This window comes from Argiope bruennichi, chromosome 10 (assembly GCF_947563725.1).
Source record: "Argiope bruennichi chromosome 10, qqArgBrue1.1, whole genome shotgun sequence".
NCBI lineage: Eukaryota > Metazoa > Arthropoda > Arachnida > Araneae > Araneidae > Argiope > Argiope bruennichi.
The window spans coordinates 125,338,376-125,363,574 of NC_079160.1; the positions used below are offsets into that span (position 1 = coordinate 125,338,376).

The 25,199-nt window shown below is 33.4% G+C and overlaps 1 protein-coding gene across 2 annotated transcripts in view; it reads right to left on the reverse strand.

Moving 5' to 3' along the window:
• The window catches only part of LOC129987849 (cAMP-dependent protein kinase regulatory subunit-like), a 152,812-nt gene that overhangs the window by 96,269 nt on the left and 31,344 nt on the right, over nt 1-25,199 (reverse strand). Inside the window, exon 1 of one of the 2 annotated variants that reach the window (XM_056095811.1) lies at nt 134-359. The exons of the other annotated variant lie outside the window; for it this stretch is intronic. Within the exon in view, the coding sequence (XP_055951786.1) occupies nt 134-163 (30 nt within the window). The 5' untranslated portion in view covers nt 164-359. Of the gene's footprint in view, nt 1-133; nt 360-25,199 lie in introns of those variants that run through there. 2 annotated transcript variants of the gene reach the window in all.

The following is a 25,199-nucleotide window of genomic DNA, read 5'->3' on the forward strand; positions in this document are numbered from 1 at the left end:
ATCCGCCATAACCAAGACAATTTGTGCGATCTGTTTAGTAATTTGTCAGAAGCAGTCACTCCACAGCGATGCAGAGCACAGCTTGCTATGAAATGAAAGCAAATAAAATAAATATATGCTATTGGGTACTTACTATACACCCATCTCCAGATGCCTGCGCCATCTAGCGACGTTCTAAATTCCAAGCAATAGTTTTTGACAAGGCACACGCACAAGCCAGCTGTCACAGGAGATCCGACCAGAAATGAACTGACGAGTGCTCTGCTCAATGTATTTATTGTCGAGTTTAAAACCTTAACCGTGGGATCGGATGGCAGTCCTCGGTGGTTTGAGATTTGCTCAGTGCAGCGGTAGTCGAGCGAAAGATAATGCCAGCCTTCTTTTTGATGGGGCCGTCGTATAAACTTACCATGTTTCACGTTTCTTTTTCCTTTCTCTCACTTCATTGGGCCGTCGGTCGCGAAGATGGTCTGAACAGACAAAAAAAGAAAGAAAAAAAATATCACGTCGCATTGTCAACGTGTTTTTGAAGTCAGGACTCTGTTTCTCTGCCTGCGCCTCTGCAAATATTACGTAAAAAGGTCAACACCGGAAGTGTAGAGGTGGATTTTTGATGCTGCCTGCGCGCGGACCAGGATGTCTTGGGATGCAAATGTGCTCTCGTGTGTAGGGCCGTCGATTTTTCTGAATGGGTGCTCGCTCACCTCTCTCTATCACCTCGGCGCCAAGAGAAGAAAGGATAAAGAGCGTGAAAATGATATTTGATGTATTAAATCTATCCAAAATAGCAACATAAATAAAGCTGAAGAGAAAGAAATGAGCGTTTTTATAGGTAATTTATGGTGTTAAATAAACGCCACTGCGTGGCCTGTCTACTGGAGTGCTTTGGAACAGATATAAATTGATGTAGGAACAATGAACCCGAGCAGGGCACACCTGCTTACATCGAAATATTATTCACAAATTTATGCGGAAGTTGGAAAAATCTAGTACATTTTCAGATCTCCTGAAATACTCATTGAAACTTTAAACAATATCTAACTTACAATAACAATTTTTTTCTTCTGTTTTTTTTAAAATAAATGCTTACTTACATCGAAACTCTTTAATTATTTAATTTTTCAAAAGTCATGGTTGATATATATTTATTTCAAAGATTTCTGCATACATATTTATTTCTAAGAAGATTTACAATTCTCTGACAAATTAATATATATATATGCGAATGCACGAAATGCAGAAATAAATTTGAAACCAAATATTTATTTAAATTTCCAATTGAGAGTAAATTATTAAAAACCGTTTCATTTTCCATTTAAAATTTATTAGTAAAAATCTTTTGCATCAAGTCAAAAAGGTTATTAATAAATTATGTTGCTTACTCAAAACTGATTTTAGAAAAGCACAAATAGAAATGATGCAAAAGTACATATCTACGCGCTTTCAGAGGAGAGAGAGAGAAATGCAGCTTTATTATACTGTTTATCAGTTGATGATTGTTTCAAAATTGAATCCTACCGTTCTGTCGCAATGTGCTTTCCTTATATTAACTGTATGCTTGAATTGAAAGTGGTGCAATCACAAGAAGTTAAAATCTGTAGAGCAGACGGATTATCATGTTTCCTTATAAAATCCTATTCATCAGTTTTTAACGAAATGTTTGACCTCATATTATAAACAAAAAAAAATGAATGCAATCTTCCTATATTAAACTAACTCATTAAAATGTATACCAAATGCTGAACAACAATTCAAAAACTTTTGAAAATTACAAAATCTATAGCTACATTTTCCATCGCTTTGATATAGTCCAAACGTTTCCCAGAGTTTGGTGTCTCTCATCTTTTACATTTGTTCATTCTTACAGAAACTTCTAGTTCTTGTTTCCGTAATAACTGTTTTGGGATACAGAGGTTTTAATATAATGACTCCACACAAGTTGACAGGAGAAATATACAGGTGATTGTTAAGTCCTTTCATTCAAAACGGTGCCTCGTATAGTCAAAGAAGTAATGTGCACCTCTAGCAAAATGCCTATGCTGAATTTATTGAGACAAGTTACAGCAGCTCTAGCGACGAAATAAGGAAATTACAAAAATAATTAAAGAAAAATAAAATAAAAGAGGTTGGTCAAGAAGTCTAATTAGAAAAACATACGCTATACTATAATAAAATCTCAGGAAAAAAGTTTCGTGGACTTATCTGTAAAATGGGTTGAGATATTTCCGATTAAAATTATGAGCTTTCCATTACTTGAAAAAGGATTCGTCTAAAATCGAAAAAAGATACCCCCAGATTCTCTCCACCACCTAGTGCGTTTTTCATATTTTTTAATTATTATTTTTGTTTAATTTGCCGTTTTAGTTTTTTCATTTAGTCGAAAAAAGAGCATGATAATATCGGAGAATAAATTTTCCATTTTTAGTCGAATTCTTTTTTAAAGCACGAAAAGTTCACAATTTTAATCGCAGATAAAACTTTTTCCATGAAACTTCTTCCAATCTTTTTATTACGGTACAGTGTACACTTTTCTAATTGGACTTTTTGGCCTAGGTTTTTAATTTTTTTAGTTATTTTTTGTAACTTTTTTATTCCGCTGCTAGGGACGTCGTAACCTGTCGAGACGCCATTTTGAATTTAAAGGGCTTAAAAAGACTACCGATCACCTTGTATCACGGAAAATAAGTGCTCAGAAAAAAGAAAATGTCCCTATTTGTTCGATCAACAAAACATCTGTTAGTCATTTCTCCAAACACAGAAGGGAGTCGATACGTGATCTCTCAATAATCGGCAATCCGCGTGGCAAACATTCGGCAATTCGACATTCAGCAAGACGCGTGGGAAACATGATAAGATAAAGATCATTGCATGTCGATGTCAGTGGCCTTGAGGCAATGGAAAATCAGCTGCTCGTGGTGCTACTCATTATATTTTGAACAATGTATTATATGCAGTGCAATTTTTTGAATAATATTGTAATATTTTATGTAATAAATAGATTTTGCTTTTTCAATGTAATAGTATCAGTAAATGAATCTCCGCTTTTCTGGAAAAAGTCTGGTCTGATATCTACCCAAATTACTGAAAGACTTTCCGAATCTGCACAAAACCACAATAATTTCGATACAGCACGCATTTTATCAGTAATATATATATATATATTGAATGCAGTCTAAATTTTTTCGATCGCGAATATTTTACACAACAGTTTAGATATCAGCAATAACAAAGAATAACGTAACAGCCGAACAAAAAAAAAAGTCATTAGAAATCAGACTAAAAGTTTTCTGAGTTACTCAGCATGCAAATTCAGTAAAAAAAAAAAAGGCGGCGATATCTGAGAATTGGTAGATAGCTTCCTAACTCTTGTGCTTGAATTTAAATTTGGACTCGTAATACCACAACACGAAAAAATGTATCAGCTTTATTCACACGAAATCTTCCTCGTCCAAGTCAAGGTACCAACTTGGGCTGTGCCGATTATGTATCGAGAAAAAAATCGATATTTTTGAAAAATAGATTTTTTGATGCCAGTTTTCGAAAAACATCGATCTATCGAAATCATGGTCATGAATCATAGTTAACGATGAATCGCGATACAATAAATCGATATTCACAATTTATTTGCTTTTTCGATTTCGTTTTGCTTTCCAGTTAGAGTTTATTTTTGTTACTCTGCATTCTCTTTTACCTTCATACATCATTTTTGTTAATATTTCTATAAATACTGTCATGTTCTACATAATATATAAAAATACTTGTTTCAAGCATGTCATTTTGGAATAAACTGTTTTCTGTTCCATGACTGAATATCATTATAGAAAAATAATTGCTGTTATCAGAAGGTTGTTGATGTGTTTAATTCAGATTAAATCCACAATTTTACTCACAGCTCGTATTTTCACACTCAAACGTATTCGCAGAAAAAAAAGAAGCTCTAACGAATTTTTCAAGAAGCTGAAATTAATTTGTCAAGACATCAGATTTTGAATGAATGATTTATTAAAACTACTTCATTTTACTTAGAAAAGGCATTATTATGTCTGTTTCCCCCTTTTTTTTAATGAAAAATGAAAGAAACGGAAGTTTTGTTTTATGAAGTCAGCAGTAAAGAGTAAAATTTTAAAAATTATTATATTGAAAAAACGCAATGTTATAAATTGTAACATGCAGACATTGTTTTGGAATTGGTATGCTTTATTAAAGGGTTTTTAACGTAATTATTTTCTATTTTTATTCAAAAGGAAGCAAATATTTTTATTATATAAATTGAAACTTATTTTTATTTGGAGTCGTTCTGATCAGTCAATGGATTAAGAGATACTATTTATAATTTTAATAGCTGTAAATAAATAATGATATCACGATACATCGAAAAATATCGATATGTGTTGGATGATATATCGCGATGATGAAGTTCGGCCATCACCCAGTCCTAGTACCAACTGACCCCCCATTCAGATGTTGTTTGCGGGTACTGCTATCCCCCTATAGGTCAAAGATGTACACGCCCATCTTTCCTTTTTGATGAGATAAGTGCTGCTTAATGCTAATCTCCAGATCGCGTGTTAGCATTCCCAATTTGATGCGCAGTCAGAAGAAGATCTCTACCTTTGGTTACCAATGCAGATAGAGCAAATGGTTTTTCCTCCATGTATTTTTAAAAATATAACGGCTAAAATGTGACATTCAGGAGAAATTCGACGCGATAAACCTGCCTCGCATTTATAAACGCAGTAGGGTAATAAATTGATTTGAGGAAGGGATGGAACAGTTCCATTTGTCCATTCGCTGTCGTTAGGTAGCTTCAATATTTTTAGAAAATTCAGATTCGGCAGTTATTTATCCAATAGTTCATTTTATCGCCATTACTGATTATTCGTCACGTTCTTCTCCATAGATCAAAACACAACTCCTGGATTTAGAAGCTCATGCTTTACCTCAGAACATCATTCGTCTGGTGTGAGCTGTCCAATTTCCTGGCTTCTACGAGAAGAAAACTTATAAGAGCAAAACACAGCATTTTTAGATTCAATTTACTTGGAAGATATAAAAAATCATAAGCGTGATCAACTACGTTTCAGTGTGATTTCTAGTGAAACCTTTAAAGATATGTGGATTGAGAATTTATTTTTATAAAAACTTTTAAAGGTTATTTATTTTTAAAATAGAATACTCTCTGACATCGGTAATTCTCAGTTTAAGGTTGTGCTGAATTGAATGAATATGTTACGCACTATTATCTTAATTTTTAGTTATCTTGTCAAACAGTTATGCAGGTAATGTAACAGAAATTTAATTAAACCAAAGTCATTCATAAAAAGAAACAAAGTCATTCATAAAAATCTGCCGGCACTTTAGCTAATCATTCCACATAATCTATAATAAATTCACGCAATAGTACAAATTCCTGCGCTTTATCCGACGAAACGATAATTTGTCACTTATTCCCAATAAGCATTCTTAATACGCAGTTATTTGAATAATCACCGAAGTAATTTCCTGTTACTCTTTATCTAATTTCTATAACCTTCTATCGAGGCTTTCTTTATATGAGTTCTTTCTCATTCCCATTAACTCCGTTCTCTCAGCCAATTACGTTTGACGTCTTTGACTAGTTACACGTGTGTGTGTGGGGGGGGGGGGATATCAGTGGAGTTTTTTTAAACCTAAATTTGAAAAACACGGGACAGATAATTATTACCAGAAATTTGCTTTTCTAATCTGCCTTGAGTCCTAGAAAATTGGACCTTTTTCATTGTTTTCTTTTTAATCAAGATATTCAGGCCGCGGCGGCCTGATGATAAGGTCTCAGCTTCGGAGCAGGAGGATTTCATATTAGAGACCCGATTCCACCGAAGAACCGTCGTGTGAGCGGGTTTGGTGCATGCTAAATCTGTCAGGGCCAAACGCCTTCCCGCTAGCGTGGAGTGGTGTGGAAGCTCGGAAAGGGGATACCAGTTGTGGCATCGTCCTCATCATCTGACCTTGGTTCAAAATGACGAGGGCAGTCCCAAAATAGCCCTAGTGTTGCTGTTTATAATGGCGCTTGCCATGGACAAGCTCGCTGACGAAGTCAATGATTTTAAGCCAAGGAGCGTCTCTTGTTTTAGTAGCGCCAACTAGGGCAAAGAGTACGTCTTAGCTACTCACGCATTACATTCGCTTGCACAACCCCTTTTTACAGGGGGGCACATTCACACCTCTCACAGATAGAACAGGAAGAACAACCATGCCCGAACCGGGACTCGAACCCAGGACGCCCAGGTCACGGGGAAGACGCGCTACCCCTAAGCCAGGACGCCGGCTCCTTTAACATGGAACGTTAATATAGCTAAACTAAACTAATCAAGATACTCGAGCAAAACTCAAATATTTCGAAAGAGCGCGTTGGTCATGAGAATCGACAAATCTATAGCTTCTGTAATAATTTAATGGCAAAATACTTCCTTTGTCGTTTTTTAAAATTGACTTTACACAATCCTTTTTGCGAAGTATGTTAACGCCAATCTTGTTTAACTGATTACAGCTTAAGGAAAATAAACCAGAAGCAATACGCTAGAATATTTATTCCCTTGATGAGCTGCATTGCAATTGTGTAACAGTTTATGTGCAATCTTTTTTTTTTTTTTTTACATTTCTTTTTCATTCATATTCTCAATATCTTAAAAACAACTGGTTTCATTCTAAAGGCCTTTTTCTTGTTCGTTTAGTGCAACATAGTGAAATCAAGAGCAAATGGATCACTTTATTACGATGTGTGAGAGCCTCGTATCTCTGACTGGATGGGAAGACAACAAAAGAAATCGTATCGAAAGTCCTCCTAGAATAGCTTAGTAAGCAAATTATTCACCCAGGAGCGAAAAGATCAAAGGCGAACCGTTTAATTTAATCAAAGCCTTTCATTTTCATTAGAATTAATTCTTATTGAGTTCCTGCAGCCTTTGCTTTCCATCCATTAGTAATGCTTATGGAAATGAATTACGTGCGGGAGGTTTGCAGAAGCTTCCGAAAATCTAAAGGTAGGTTTGCATTCCACCAGTTGCCAGTTATAAGGCGGCAAGTAGTTAAGCGCAAGCGTAGAAAGGATGAAAATTGCTGTTCGGTCGATGGCAAGTAGTTGTCCCTACGGGACAACAACATGCCGCCGAATTGTATTTTTTTCTTATTGCGCATGCGTTTGTAGAATTCGGCGATTTTTTTTTGGCGTGAAAAATTTGATCACTTATCAGAGATTACTTCCGACAATTTTTGCTCTTTGTTCTTTCTGATGTGTTTTTCTTTTCGCCATTTTTCATTATACTTGTAATTTTTTTCTAATTTTTCAAATTTATGTTGACCTTTTTTTATTTTACCATTTTTCTTTGCATCATTTTAATGCGATTCGCAGTGAAAAAGAGGCCAAAACGATAATTTAGTGCCAAGCATGGAATGCCTGAATCTATCTTATGAAATTATGACAAGTATAAATCAGTCTCGTTATGCGCATGCGTTGTCTTACTGGTTCTCTTATAACTGGCCTAGTGTTAAAACCCACTTTCAGATTTCATACATCTTTTCAAGTCCGAAAAAAATGTATCAAACCTTTTTGGAACTTCTACCTTTAATTTATAAAATCTACTGCGTGAATGGAAAAAATTTTAAAATCTTTAAAACAAGATTTTTAAATCTACATTAAACCTTTTTTTTTATATAAATATCAATGGTACATATTATATGGTAGTTCTTGAACAGAAAATATTTGCTTTACAGCAATACATTCTGTTTCTATTTTTTAGAAGCAAACTATTCAAATCCAAAATGTAGTAACCGAGAAACGAATACGAACCTCAAGATTCTGATGTTCTGTGTGTTTTGCACTCCTCTCCCTCCTCCGGAATCTGAAGCAACCATTTTTAGAATTATATCTATTATTATAAGAATGCGTTCATTCAACAACACAAATAGCTATGGAATGTGGCGTATAATTTTATTCCCAGAGTTGATGGGCTGCATCACATTCAAATCAAATCCGTCAACGTTCTATTCGTGGGAACGCGAGACAAGAATGCAACTGAATAAGTGGATTTCGGTGCGACCCCTCTACGCTAAAATTGCCAATTGGAATTTAATTTTGAACTGAATCCATGAGACGATAAGTTGTTTAGCTGTATGTATGTGAACATCGCTATTCGATTCAAAATTTCTTTGATCCAACAGCTCGTTAGATTATAGACGTTCTTATTGTGTTCTTGATATAAAAATTTGTAGATCGATATTTAATTTCGAATTCAATCGATTAAGAATAAAACGTTCAAAATTGTCTAGGGAAGTCCATTTTCTTCACTCTACGACGAACGCACGCATTATTATATAATCAATAACGAGAACTCGATTACAAAATAGATAGGTGGACTCTGTGACTAGTTAAAGTGACATTGTAAGTGAACTTCGTTTCATTTCAGTTGAACTCAAAGAGAGGTGCAATAAAACGGAAAAATGTGCCTATTTGCATTATTTAATAACAACATATTTACCATCGAAACAGTGATGTAGCGACCGGTTGCAGGGAGGGAATAGATGGAGAAAAAATTTTAGTTCACTTATGCAGTTTTTGAGGTCATATATGGCGAAAGCGCGAAAAATTAATACCATACCCGAGCGCCATTTGCACTAGATATTCAACTAATTGTAGAAAGGGGCGAAAATATCTTTATGCCCCGGGCGCCATCTGCCTTCACTACGCCATTGCATGAGAATCATAAAATGTGAATCCCTAGATTCTTTTTGGCCTAAAAAAAGGAAATTGCAATTATCTCGTTTAAACTCTACGTTATTACGTACCAATGTGATTTCCAATAGATGCAAATACTTTGATTTTGTAGCATCTCAATATTATAATGAAAAATAATCACAATGTTTAAAAGCATGTAATAACCGTAAAGTAGAGTTTAATGTGTCGAATGCTGTCCAAACGTTGTCACGGAACTTTTTTCTACCCACTCTTGTAATCATTCCGGTTTAAAAAGTACAAGGTGGCTTCCTCCCGCTGGTATGGTGTGGAACTTCGGAGAAGGGATGCCAGCTCAGGTGTCGTTCTCGTCATCTGACCACGGTTCAAAATGATGAGGTCCGTTCCAAAACAGCCCTAGTGTTCCTTTAAAATGGGACGTTAATACAACTAAATGAAATTAAACAAAAAGGTTATAAAATAACTTGGAAATATGTTTGGAACTCAAAAAATCAAATATTTATTCAGATAAATATAATTAAATTCGGTCTTCATACTTTTTCGATAGAAGTTTGATTTATGTGGAAAAAATAAATTCATTTTAATTTCCGTCACCAATGCAATAAAATTCTGTAAATGTAGTCGGCCTCGCCAAATAACCAAAGAAATAATGGAAATCGCCATCTGCATCACATTTTTACTTGGCATGTTGTAGTTGAGAAAGAAAATTTGAGTTCATGTTTTCATAAATCGAAATCTGATGGCTGGAATAGTATAAAGACCAAATTTAGTTGCGTTAGCGGAGAGGTTTTTTTTTTTTTTTTTTTTTTTTTCAGTTGAGTTCCAAACTTCTTAAGTTGTTTTATACCCTTCCCCTGGATCTAACAGAATACTCTAAAGGAGTAAATTGACAAGGAGTCATTTCAATAAAATTTTTAATTCAAAAGGAGTCATTTCAATTTGACATTCATCATATGAATGCTGTGTTAAATTTTAGATTCACTAAATGAACGATTCATTTACAAAAAGAAAAAAAAACTTATCAAGAAAATTTTTTATGCCGTGTGTATGTAGCGTTTAATAAGCGTTTTTAACTCTACAAATATTTTTTGTTTACTCATACAAACGTCGATCTCCGTTTCAAAACCTCACGCATTTTTTACGTGTGATAAAAAAGAGGCATCTCGTCTGCGTTGCCATTGCAGCTCTGTGTGCCGTTTAGCAAATAGTTCCTACTGAGTGTGCACCTACTGTGCAGGAACGTTTAGAAAAACGATCTTTAGCCTTTTTGAGATTTCGGTGTACTTTCAGCAGAATGCTATCGTTTTTATAACCACAAAACTGATAACCGTCGTTGAACGTCAAATAATAAGAGCAAGGACGCCTTCTCCCGTTCCGTTTGACGTCACGAGCAAATACAAACATTTCTTTATGTCTTTGCTCTAAATTTACAGCCATTTCTGCAGCTTGCTTCCAATACAGATGCTATTTATTGAAGTGACAAATAACAACTCCCGAACTTTTCTACTTTTACGCCCAGAATAAAGGCTGAAGGATGGACTTTTTAGACAAATTGCAATGTTTCATCTCCTTTGTAGCTAAGTAAAGTTCAAATAAAATTCCAATCCATTTGATTTTGAGTTTCCGGTTTGTTCTTGGGTGAAAAGGATTGAGTAGCACCCCTTCACTAACAAAAAGTTGAAACGAGTACCCTCGTTTCCTAAATATTATTAATATGCATTTCAACAAATGATTCAATGATTGTTATTTAGGAGCTTGATTAAAATCTCTGAGTTTAGGATAACACGATAAATTCAAAATTTTATACAGTGCGATTCTGCTGCATGGGCATCATTTTTTTGTAAACATAAGCTGAGGAATCGAAATATGATAAAGCAATGCCAGGTTAGAAATGCAGCCATAATGAGTTAAAAAGAGAGATTCTGTTGCTGAGAATATTCTATTATGACCAGCTATGTACACAGTATCTACAAGACTGAAAAATAAACTTTTGAAATTTCAATGGACCGGTCTTCTATTTTGTTTTAAGACCTAAAAAACATCTCGATTCAAACTTTCATATTTAAAACATATGTTTAAGGGGTCACTGCTAAGCTTTAAAGTTTTCAAAACGGAAGAAATTTTTTTCAGAAATGAATTTATCTTCACATCGAATGAGTAAATATATAAATAATAACAGACAGAAATGGCTGAATGCAGGAGAATGCATTTTCTCTCACTTCGACAGTTCCAAGTTCAGCCAGGAATGTTCGTGTCAAAACGCGCCGACGCCTATTCTTGTCATACTCCCAGGCTGAATCCGACTCAAACACATCATTTCGCAATGAGCTATTCCACTGAATGGGGCATGTTTTCCTGAGTGAGTTTCACTGATATTTGAGTCTTAAATTATTCTAAGTCGAGTCAAAAGTCATGTAAGTATCATTAGAACGAAACAGTTTGAAATAGAGTTGAATAAGAGTGACATTAAAATTTTAGTTTATAATAGTTTGTACTAATGGCATCAAATATCAAACTGTCAGTTTTAACAAGAAAATCTATAAGCATTTATCTTGTCTGTCAAATGTCTACAATCCTGTACCAAACAAACTTGCCATAAAAAAAGTTCTTAGCATTTTTTTTCCATTATAAAAAAGGAATTACAGTACACTCCTGAGTATCCGGCTTAATGTGGTGGAAGGACTGGCCGGATAAAAAAAAGCCGGATAGGCTGGTGTTCTATGAACTCATTTCTTTGCCCACCGATACCAGAAGGCAAAGTTTTTATAGCAAAGCTCATTGTTATAATAAGTACTTTCTCTCTTCTTACTGAGTACTAAGCCCTCCATTTATCTCAATATCAAAGCAACCGCTGCCCGAGGAATCATAGAAGCAGTTGCCGGTAACGTGTAGAATTAAGATAGAAGGTTCTATACTAATTGTTTATATGTGTTTATATATTACTACGCATGTTTCAAGAATTTATTAGAGAAAAAGTAAATTAAAGGATATAAACTGTTCACATTTTAACTTAAATTCTGTAATGACTAACCTAAATGAGGAAATATAACAGTAACGTAAATTGTAGGCCTCATTCTTAAGAAAATGGGCTCTAACTGATTTTATTTTCACTGATAAATGATTATACAGATATGAAAAAGCAATCCTAAGATAAGAGACAAAATTTAGAGTTTTTAGGTTTTGAAAAGTCTTTAATAGATGACTTAAGAGATGCCTTGCTTCCTCATTTAATTACGATAAAACAAAACGAGACCGGATAGTCGCGAACCGGATACTCGGGAATGTACTGTACTTTTAAATATTCGCGATTCCATTTACTGCGCTGCTAAAGATGGGCTTCTTATTTAAATCTATGTATCCTCGTAGATTAAAAAAGCACGTTAAAGATAAAATGGAAGAACTTTTAAAAAAGGGGGGGAGACCAAAAGTGCAGAAGAGTTGAAAAGGAGATTAGAGAATGGCTCTACATGGCTTTCATTTTGTCACTCTAATATCCTTAATATATTTAAAAGTAAAATAAAGATTTTTACTCTTTCAAAGACAGAAAAGACAGCCTAGTAAAATGGGAAATATAGATTTAAACAAATTGAAGAGGGAAGCAAAGTTTGTTTTTTAAAAAAAGGTTTGTTTCGAAAGACCATTTGCAAAGTCATTTCAGTGCTATATCAATACTCAATGTATCCATTTCAATGCTATATCAATTGATATCTGTTACAGTCCTGACTTTAAGAACTTCGAGTTCAAACACTGCGTGATCCATCTCTCGGATCGGCAAACCGTTTCGGAAAAATGAAAGAACGTGAAAAAAAAAAAAAAAAAAAAAAAAAAGATTGCTATTTGAGTAGATATCAACGCTTTCTTATGAATATGAAGAGAAAAGTAGCTCGTCCTAAAGTGATAGATATTCAAAAAAAGATCATCAAAGTTCATCTTTTAATGAACTACCCAAGAAGAGAGGTGCGAAGAATTTTCTGGGCAATACAGTCAATGCATGTCTCGATGTAGCAGTATTTAAAAGTATAGGATTTCATTTCTTGTATGATAAGGTGAAGAAATCGTCTTTTCGGAGTCTAAGATAAAAAAAACATAAAAAAATAGAGCTCAAGATTTAAAAAACGAGGTCTGAACTGATTTTTCATTGACTATATATGGGATAGAAAATTGTTAGGAGACATTGCAGGAGATAAAATTTACGGATCATCTAACCATCATTGTTTCAATTTAATTACATTAAAGTCCCATTTTTAAAGTCACACAAGGGCTATTTTGGGGCGGACTTCGTCATTTTGAAAAACGGTTAGATAACGAGGATGATACCTAAGCTGGCACCCCCCTCTCCAAACTTCCGCACCACACCACCAGGAGGACATTTGGCGCCGTCGAATTGAACGTGCACCAGACCCACTTACACAACGGTTCTTCGGCGGAATCTTATCTCGAACCTGAAGCCCTCCGGCTCCGAAGCCTTACTGCCAGGCCACCGCGGCCCCAATCATTCAGGAAAAGGCATCATTCAATGACTTTGAATACCAAACTTCCAGCATGAGCGAGAGAATCAATGGCTACGACTATTCACAAAACAGTAGAATCCTGGAGAATGATGGATCCAATGAGAGTTTGAGTTTTGACACAACTTCAATTCTCACGAAAACGAGAATGCGTCCTTAGTGAGCTGGAGATGTGCAAAGAAACGCTCTGGATGACGTGTCTTCACCATGCCCACAAAATGATGCTTGAAACAGTTACAGTTAAATCAACTGTGTTTTCAATAGGGCTTGATATTTAAACTATTTAAGAATTCTCGGAGCTAAATCGATCCAAGTGATGTTCGCATTGCCCAGTTTGATGTTTCAATACATGGAAAAAGGATTCAGTTCGTCCACTCTCAAAATGGTTCAAAAAGCTTTTAGAGCTCACCATCGCATTACTTGGAAATGTTCCCAAAAGAGGAAAGCGCTTTAGAACTCCGGAGGTTTGCGTCACGCCCATTGGATGAGAAAAGCAAAGTATTCGTTCAAAATATATTTATTCAGAAATGTTTAAATTGTTCAAATAAGAAAAATGTAGAATTCGTGATATTTGCTCGTTTTTTTTGTGAAATGTTATACCAACAACTGATTTCAAACAGTATTTACTTGTTTTGATCCAAGAAATAATTTGCAACTCTTGAAAAACCTAAAAGAATGAATCAATTACAAAATTTCAATGCGTGCAATAAACATATTTCTTGTACCTTTCAAAAGAACTTGTTGCTTTTGCCTTTTTTTTTTTTGACGACATTGTTTTTTAAACCACGAAAAAAAAATAGTTATAGTTTTATAAACGGAAGAAAATGATAAATCTTTAAAACGGACCCGAGTTGATTATAAAGATAGAAAAATGGGAATTTCTATAAAAAAAAAAAAAAAATGCAGCGCAAGAGTTGGTTCATTAAGAGTAGCAAATGGTGCAGCAAAACTGGAGTGGCATGCATGAAAGAGCACAACAAACTTCACACAAAAGCCTAGAACAAGAACAATATAACAATACATAACAACTGTCAGAAAAGCAATTTAGAAGGAAATATCTAAACTCTAAAAAATCTATTTTGCTAACATACAAGTGAATAAAAAATTGACTGTAAATTAATGTTTTTAGGCTTCATAGGCAAAAAGCAACTTGAAATTTTTTTTGATTGTACTGAAATGTTTAATGAATAAAATTAGTTTAACTGATGTTGGTTCAATTCTGATTTTCCCCGAAACACAAAAACTTCCATCAATTTTTTATCCATCCTAATATGTACGCATCTGTATTCTGCCTTCCATGATTATACTATTTACTCTTCTGGGCAAAGTTCTCATTTCTCTAGAGGCCGAAAGATATACGTTCTTCTGTTACCCATACACTTAAGTGCAATTTTTATTTATTAGCATTGTTTTTGTGTACAAACTATGGAGAAAGTGTTGTCATCGCAAAAATATTCGAACTTTATCGAATCTTTACGTTTCATACCTCTCTGAGCTTAAAAAACACACTTTTGGCATGACGTCCATCTGTTTATCAGTGAAGAAGATAACTCAAGCTACATCTAATGAAATTTGGTATACTGTCTTTATACCAAATTGGAGTGACCACCTTTTCTAAGATCCAAGACTCGCATACTAAAATAAACATATATATGGAACATTATATTCTCTTTAACTCTAGAGGAAAACGACGTTTTTCTCCTTCAGAATGACATGATTTTAAAAGTATGTAGTTCAGAACCTAAGAATAACTTTTGGAATTTAATGGATATACCCTAATTTAAAAAAAATAGAAATGAAAATGAAAATGAAATCTACGATCGCAAATTTCAAGTTATCATGTGAGAATATTATTATTTTTAAGTCAATATTTGTCTTAATTAATTTAAGTCATCAACCAGATTAAGTCAAACAATCACGAGACTTCTCTATCGGTCTCTATCCCTATAAATATATAATTTTTTTAAACTTTCATTTTCAATTTTTCTAGTTGGCAAACAAAGTTTTGGAGCTGGACCGATTTTGAGATGAAATAACAGCTATGATGTCATAGTTCTACTTCAACCTTTTAAAAACGCATTTTCTGTCAAAGAAGCATACGTAATAATAAAGCAACACTGGTAAAAGCAGGTCAACCTTTTAAAAACGCATCTGCTTTCAAAGAAGAATACATAATAATAACACAATACTGGTAAAAGCAGGTAAAAAAAACATATGCTATTAAATGATGACGATGAAAATTGTCATTTATGCTTTATTTATTGCCTACGCGATTACGAGCTTCAATATTCATTGCCTACGCAATTTCGAGTTTCAAAATCCCCTAAACAAAACAACATCATGTTCTCACATTATTAAAAAAATATATATATTGCGTACCATTTAGCATCGTTCTTTTGCTCTACCTACCTGTGTGACTCTGCATTTACAACGAAGATTATATCGTTCCCATCTTACAGACGACCACTTAGAATCCAATGAAAGATTAGCAAATAGCAATCATATACCGAGATATTCAAGACTGGCGGACAGTATTCAGATTAAGTCTTCTATTAACTATAACTGAGAGAATTAACTTTAGATGAAAATGATTTATTTTCTAATAAATTCAAAGTCGTATTTTCGTTTTTATGTAACTTGCTTGTTTTTCATGTCTGGGAGCTAAATCCCCTTTGCTTATTCGTTCACTCGGATACTATGATGATCAACGAAAAAGAAAAATAATTTTTAAAAAATGTGAGAATAATGTAGGGAAGAAATCAAGAATCAAAACGTCCTATTCCGACGACCTGTGCTCGCCTTGAGTCTGGCACATTTTGCCCTCTTTCCCCTCTCTTGTGGTTTTACGAACTTCTTTGATGTCCTTTCATTTTATCGACAATCTGCGGGAGACTCCCGCTCACCATCCGCATGCAAGGGTCAGTTGGCAGATTTATGACCATATTTCTAAGGCCACAGGTCGTCGGAACGAGACTAGAGAAGAAAAGGTCTGCGAGTAGCTTAAGAATGCCCACTGCTACACGATTGATAGATTGATTTGGAGATGAAGGGTAGCACTTTCTCCCTTTGAACTTAAAAGGCTGGTGTTACAATCGGTTCAAACCTGTCTTGGAGCATGGCAAAATGATTCCTAAATTTTTCATCCGCTTCTAAAATTCATCTTCGTTTTCTTTTTTCTCCTTTCTTATCTTTAACTTTTTCTCATTACTCGTTTATGAGAAAATTGCATTTCGCTTCCTGCTACCAAGATAAAAATGCGTTTTTTTTTTTTTTGTTTTTTTTTTGCGTTTTAGAAGTTACTTTTACAAAAAATGCTTGAATAATTTACTAGAACAAGGGTGGGCATTAAGTCGATTGCGATCGACCTGGGAAACTATAGCAACTAGAACTCATTTTAGATGCAAATGCTTTATTTTTTAATGTATTTTGAATTGTTTGATATTACATGCATCATTTGATATTATTACATTTGTATCTTGCTATTATTATGTCTGTTGTTATGTACAAACATAATAATAGCATTAGATATGTATTAATATTATGAAAAACATATTAAGTATTTGTTAATAAATTGTAACAAATATTGTAGATTATTTTTTTTAACTCACTACAGCTGTGCCACTTGGTAAACAGCAACATCTTGAAAAAACTAGAAGTATCCCTTACTCTGAAAAAGTCTGCCCTCCCCTGTTCTAGAATGTTATTCAGGTGAGTCTTTTTACAAGGAAGTATCAGTTATTACTAATTATTTCGCGTAAAAAATTGTGTAGATCATTTATTGCAAGTCATATTTGAACGTTCTTTTTTGGATGAATATTATCGAGAGGTATGAGGGGGGATAGAAATGTATTTTAAGGGAGAAGAAGGTTGTAATACTTTTATCAGCTGAATCATCACAAAACATTTATATTATATATTGAACATTGGCCTTTTACACGATGAATGCGACATCTGTAATGACCTCAGCAGATATTCGTTTTCTGACATTTCCGGAACGAATCTATCACATTCGGTTCCTTCGAATTTTCAGATGAACTTGCGCAATGCATTTGGAGCCATGGCACCTCTGCAAATGTTTTTCAAATCGCAAAACCTCCTCCATTCTGCTGGACTGGAAATGTCATTCTAATTTTTTAAAAATTCCACACACAAAATTTAATGTTTTATACTGTGCGACATTTTCCGTGAAAGGGCATGAAACTGATAGAAGAAGATTCTTTGCGTCTTTAACTTTTTATAATTCTCTGGTATATATTCGTATCACCTGTAAAAGATTTTTTTGAGGGTACAAAAAATAATGTAAAATGATAAACAGGATAATCATATGCTTAAAATTCGATTGAGCTACCTTCATAACTCAGAAATACATTCAATTCATAGTTAAATATCATTTATATTCAAAAGTGGTAAATAGGCTTACCACTGCCTTTCACGACGTAAGGAGTCTCCTGGCGACATTCACTTTCAACATTTGTCATTAAACTTAACTCCTTTAAAATTATATATATTTATGCAATGCATGTTTTATTTTTATGCAATGCAGCAATCCGGCCATCCAGCCTGACAAATGCAAAATGAGCTTCAAACTTTAAAGTAAGACATGACTGAATTTGAATTCCAAACAGTGCCACGACTTATAACTAAAAGACTGTATAAAGTTGTTTTAAATGAAGTGGCAAGTTTATTTATCAATGAACAATCGATGATATTTTTTCACCCTTCACGCTCAGTGGGGAATATGCTTGCCACATTCAGCTTCCCCTGAACGATCTCTGGTAAGCATATTTACCACCCCTTATTTTATAAGTTAAATAAGAAATCAACGGACTTTTGATGTTTTAGCATTTGCATCATCCATTTATCATCATGCAACCCTAAAAATTTTTATTTGTCAATGCCTCGGAATTATGCCCCATAAAGAGTTAAGAAACGTGCCGAATTTTGCAACTTTCGGCAAAGAGTTGCAAATACTTACAGAATATATATATATATATATATGCAGAAAGAAGTGTAACTTTGATTATGTTTTTTTTAATTATTATTATTAGCGCTTCACACTTTTGAATTTTTTTTTCTGGGATTCTAGATTTCTGATTAAAAAGAAGTATTTTCCACTGTTTAGAACTCTAATGAAAATGTGTTTTTTTTAAAAAAATGTGCTTTATAATAAATCAAATTGCTTGGTTTTTTGTTGATTAAATCAGTGTCGAACTCCCTTCCCCGTAAGCTACAGAGTACACGAACAAGGGCAATCGATGCTGAATTTGCGTTTCGAGGCACGTAAGAAGGATTCGTGCTACGAAGAAGGAAACAGGAGCTCGCTATTAATCGGAGGACAGGAAAGCGGGCCTTCATCACGTAGGCAGCTCACTCCTTCAACCTCACTTTCGCTTCTGTGTACATAATTCCGTCCAGACGCCGATAATTTCCGTCCTATTTATATGGAGGGAAAAAAATCCTATTTCAGACATAAGCGGGGGCCATAGCACTTAAAGATCCCGAAAGTGATTCGAATATTTCATGTGCATTAATGGATTAAGGTTGCCAGAAAGGTTACAAGAAACAAACGTTGATGTACAGTTTTAAAAAGTACTGATCCTTTTTATAGAAAAGCTAATGTCATAAATTATGCTTTTTAATTAATTATAGAAATTTTTATGTTTATTTATTGTATTTTATATAGATGAGTTCGTGCTCTTTTTGCTTCACCGCATGCAAATCACACATGAGAAGATGTTACAATCGTCAAACAAATCATGACTCTCGATTTTAAAGAATTTTCAAGTTTTTGTTTACCTCCTGGTTTCGGGTCGAGAAAGTTTTAAAATTCCTGTAATGTATTTTTATATCGACATGTGCGCGAATATAACAATTTAAATTTAATTATATTAACGTCTCGTTTTTAAAGCAACTCTAGAAATATTTTGAACCGCGGTCAGATGAGCGAGGGTTGACACCTGAGCTGGCACCCACACCATACCAGCAGGAGGACGTTTCTGTCCGAAGAATTTAGCGTGCACCAAACCCACTTACACGATGGTTGTTTGGTGGAATCGGGTTTCCAATCTGAAACAATCCGGTTTCGCTGCCGATACCTTACCACCAGGCCGTCGCGGACAAATATAAAAATTTAAAAAGGAATAATATGGATGTCATTTAGAATGCCACTTTTGCACAAAGACTATAGAACTGCATCTGTTCTTGGACCATATCCGTCAGCGGAAGAGTTGCTTCTCTTAAACAGACTCAATGGGGCAAAAGTCTTTTTTTTTATTCCATAATTATCGTCAGAAAGCATCAAAAATAAGAAACCATAAATCTTCGATGACAGATTATCAGCAGAAAAGGGGATTTAGAATATTTTGTTTATTTTTTGTTGATTTTATGTGGAATACCTGATTGCTTAAGACACAGAGGCAACCGCATTTTCGGTGGCATGTTATGAGTGATATCTTTACGGTGGAAATAAACGAAAAAGTAAGACAAAGAACGATCTCAATTTTTTCTTATACTCCAGAGATTACACGCAGTTCCTTTTCTAAATCATAATTTTTTACAGTTTTTGTTTTATCAGTTCATCTAACAGTTTCAGTGATATGTATGCTTTTATCCTAGAAACTATCAGTATGAAATAATCTAGAATTTAAAAAAAAGTCAAAAGAAAATAACTTTAATTGTTAATCATTTGATTTTTAATGATTTAATATGCAAAGAGATATGCAATCTATGCCATTTTTAAAAAAGGATGGCGACTATGTGCTAAGGAGATATCTCTGAATATTTAAAGAAATGAAATTAAAGTAAGTGACAAAGAAAAAAAATCTAATGAGTTATCGTTTTCGTCCCACTTCAAAATGATATTCTTTCTAATAATGACTTCTAACGATCTTTCTGCTTCGAATAATAACTCGACTCATCATGCATCTTGTGTCATTCTCAAAGTGCCTTCCTTCATTAACAGCAGGAGGAAGTCGTAAGTCCTTGAAACGCTCTCTTTTTCCTGAAAACGAAGCTGGCCAAAGTGATAAGCATTATCGCAGAGCAGCAAAACGAAAGAGCGCTCCATTTCTTCAGATATAGCGGAAAGCGCTACAAACGGATAGCAGGGTCGCTACATTCGTCATCTCCCCCCCCCCCTTTCATCTCATTACGAAAGTTAAAACGATTTATGCATAGTGCTAAGGGTATAAACTCGAAAAAAAAAACCCCTAAAAGGCTAAAATTCATTTTGATTCATTTGATGTCTTTAGAAACATAAAAATTATTGGATTTCTCAACCCTTGTTAAGAATGAATCCATGGTTCATCGTACGATGGCATCATTTACGCTAAGGGGTAAATTGACTTGTGATACAAGCACCAATAGCGAACATACCGAAATTCTTGGGAATATTTACTTCCTTAAACTAAGAATATCCTAAGAAATAAGTGAGTTACACCATACTTTCATAGCTTGTAGCGAATTACTTTCTAACCATTCCGTAGAATTGTATTGCTTGTTAGTAAAATTTCGGCTTCAGAATAGGAAGCTCGTGCATGTGAAAATTGATTGTGCCAAAGATTTGTAATAGATCGGCCTATTACAAACCAAATGTCTGCCTCTGCAGCAAAAAGGAAAGCGAGGACGGAACTTTGGAGGAGTGCTTGGCTGGCAGCCCTCAACCTCCTACGCCAGGTTTATAATTTGTATTTCACCTGAAGAATGATTTTAACTTTTAAGTTTACTTTGTCGAACGATTTAGGAATCCGGAAACTGTGTTGCTTTGTTTTTAAGTGGAGAAAAGATCGAGAAAGAAAGGGGGTGGGGTGAACCTTAAATCTATAATATGGAAGATAGAACGGAAGCTGAATATTATTCTGGTAGGTTCTTTCTCAGAATACATCTGAGTGAAACCACACATACATTTTTTTCCTGTTCAGAGCTTCTTACTTTTTCAGACCTATTCAGAGAAGCTCATTGTCTTTTCGACTTGTCTTTTTTGAGATTTTCACTGAATAAACGTTACCTGTGATGTGATCCTATGTTTGATGGAATTTTCATCTTCTTTATACCTACTTTAACCTCTCTGAATTTATCTTCCGAATTTGGCAACACTCTTTGCAAACATGGGTACCGATGTAACAACGAGGCTTTCTGGTGCCATTTTAGTTTTTTTGAATATCTTAAAAACTCCCCAGTTTTCATACTACATGCTTATATCAAATGAAAGAGTATGACATTCCTTACATTTTCAAGATTTTATTTTTTTGCAAGTTTTAATATTTTTGCAGATAAAGTTTCTAAACTATTTTTTCAAACAAGCTATACATGCAATCAAACATCTTCCATGCCATTTTGTGGAGTGGATGGAGAAAAATGATACGATTTTACAGCAATAAAAGCCCACATGGATGCTATCTTTGAAACGATCATGAAAACAGCACAATCAACGAAAATAATGCATTTGTTCTCAGATGATGTAAACACTTAGAATCGACAAAAATATAATTTTTATTTATTAAATAATAAGCTATATTATGATGGTTGTACGATACATTATTTTTAGGCTGTCTATATTAAAAGTGTTGTTGATGATTAGAACTTGCTTTAAAAACAAAAGCAAAAAGAATTGTGGCCTTTGTTCACAGCTTATGAAGATATAAATAAAGACACCAAGATAAAAGTATTTTGGATTGAGAAATGAAGCAAAATTTCATCTATTAATTTTACTTCACAATATAAAACATTACTATAAAAATTCACTGAGTTTGACTTAGTTATATTAACGTCCCATTTTTAAGGCAACACTAGGACTAGTTTAGGACGGATCTCGCAACTTTGAACGTGGTCAGATGACGAGGACGACACCTGAGCTGGCATCCGCCTCTCCAAGCATTCACACCACACTTTCGAGAGAACGTTTGGCCCTGACGGATTTAGCTTTTACAGGACCCACTTACATGACGATTCGTCGGTGGAATCGGGTCTCGAACTTGAAACCCTCCGCTTCCGAAGCCGAGACCATACCAAGAGACAACGACGACCCTGAAAATTCACCGAATCATAACTTATAAATCACAATTGGTTTATATTTCTAAACAAACAGCATTATTATTTCCATCTTGAAGAAATTTACATTCAAAGAACAAATTATTTAAACAAATTTATGGATGTAAATTTTGATATATTATATGTATGAAATGTTCTTCATAAGAATAAAAGATTAATATTAGTTCTTTTTTGAGCTTAAACAATTTAAAGTTTCAAATTAATGGAAATAAAATTTGGATATTTTCAAATGAGAATTTTTATAAAAATATTTTTGGGTAGTTTTGAATTTATTTGAGTAGTAGAACTGCGCGTAAAATCAACTCTATAGTATACATTCATTTAGCTGTTAAGATAAAGATTTATGAAATAATGATATATTTTATTTGTTTTCTTTCATTATGCAATTATATTTTATTTCCCCATATTTATAGAGTTTTTAATTATGAGCAGTTTAAAATAAGCTAATCAAAATTTTGCAAAAGACACACGTTATTCGATGCAATTTATTTTTAATTCATTATTTCTACATATTTGATTTTACTTATTAATCTTACATTAAATCCCAAATTTTTTAGAGGGATGATTATAAGTTTCTGACTCACATAAAATACAGTTAAAATCTAATTCCAAATATCAAAAATTTAAAAATATATCTAGTTTGTACGATGTCGCCTTAAAATGGAATATTGCATTTTAGAATAAAGTAAAACAGCATAAATTGCGATGTTAAAATAAACATTATAAAAAAACTCTCTTAGTAACAGAAGTTATTTATTTACATAATTAAAAAAATTTAATTCATTTAAAAAAATTTAAAAAAATAACTAGTAGCACAATGATAAATTCCCTCTTAATATATTTAATTTTATTTAAAATCCTTATTTATTTAAGAATCCTTATTTTTCCTTATCCTTATTTTTCCTTTCCTTATCCTTATTTTTTTAATCCTCATTTATTTTTAAATTCTAATTTCTTTCTAATTAAAACATTTTCATCGTACATTGAGTTGGCATTGTCCAAAAACAGAGATAGCCATTTTCCTCGAAAGCAAAATTTTTGTGTCAAACTTTTCTATGTTGAATAGTGTTGCGTGCAGAATACAAGTGAGAAAAATGAAAAAACTTTTATTTGTTCCTATTCGCACTTAAAGAATTATATTGAAAATATTTTGAAAAATTAAAAAGAAGAAATGGTTTCACAATTGGTTTGATAAAAAGTATAATATAATTCATCTTAGAGATGCGGTGATGTATTTGAAAAGCAAAAATGGTTACAATAGGATGGAAAAGCAAAAAAGCGAAGTAAAAAATAATTTTTGAATCATTTAAGATTTTTATTTTTGCAAACGTAAAGATTTATCATTTGAAAATGGAAGATTTTTTCAACCATTTTTTAAATTCAATTTAACATTTATTTTTCGCATTTATACATTTTTATGCGTATTGTATCGATTACAATAAATAAAACAAGCTTTTTATTTTTCGAATTAAACTATTGATAATATAAAACAATAATACTAACAAATACATCTTTTAAAGAAAATGTGGCTTTTGGCTTTGATTCCGATATTTTAAAATTTATGGCATACATTTTTCAACGGAATTTTTTTTTCAAAAAAGGAAAAAAAAAAAAAAAAAAAAGAAGACCTATTTCCTTATAGCATTAGAAGTTAAAATTTATCTGATAATAATTAAATAAACTACATAACTTTCACTGTTACGTTTGCTAATTTACAATTCCGTTTATTAAAGCCGAGGAAACATCTGAGTGCCCTAACGTCTGAAATGATGGATGAATTTTCATATCCACTTCAGGTTTTCCCTGATGATTGCTATCATCATTGGAACATAAGGCAGGAAAAATGCACGAAGAACAGGCTTGAGATGCATTTTATTGATGTCGTGCGGCATTGTGGAAGAACATAAAAACATTCAATGGTGCTTCCCACATGAGAAAATGAGCAGATCTCGCAGGAGTTTAAAATGAATCGAACATAAAAACAACAAATCGGGGAAGAATGAAACGTATGCATATATTCAGATGGTTATATGCATACGTTAATGTTTGGATAAGATTAAAATAATAATAATAAAAAAAACATTAGAAAAATGGAGTTACTTTGAAAGAGAAATTTTTTGTTATAATAATTGATTTCACCTTCTTAACAATGAAAGGAACTGTCATTTCTTTTTTTCAAAACAAAGTTGTCAATGAGTAATGCATGTTAGGAAAGATGAGGACTTTTGGATGGGTATCTTTATGCTTTAAAAGCAGGAATCGTTTCTGCATAATATTTTTTACATTCATTCATATTTTTTTTTTCAAGAAACATCTGCCTGTTATAATTTTGAGTCCATTAAAATTGTATTGTCTTAATAAACCGAGAATAAACACACACACAAAAACTAATTTATTTATTTCTATTTCCATTTTAAAAATCACTGCGATTGCAAAAAATGACCTATTTGTAATTTATATAGTATATCTTAGAAGGAATTTCTTACATACTGAAGAAGAAAGCTAGCTTTTCTTTTTTACATTTAAATTAACATAATTAGTCTTTACTTTTAATTGCCAACTTTATTTGAGAAAATCCTAAGTTTTCAACTCATTCAGAGAACTACTATAACAATAAAATGTAGAGACAGGACGAGGAAACCAATATTAGTAAAAGTTACGGTTCATTGCATTCTACGGACAGGAGTCACAGGATGTATAGTTTTCTTCTAGTGTAGAGATATTACATCTGAAAAAAGAATCTAATCTTTTTGCTAGTAATGTCTGCCTATCGAAACTGGTCTTGTTCTTTTTTAAAAAAGCCGCTACAAATTGAATACATTCCCAACATATTAAGCGCACTTCTTGAACGTTACTATTTTTATCTCGTTTATTATGACAAACAAATAAATTGAAAATAAATCATTAACTAG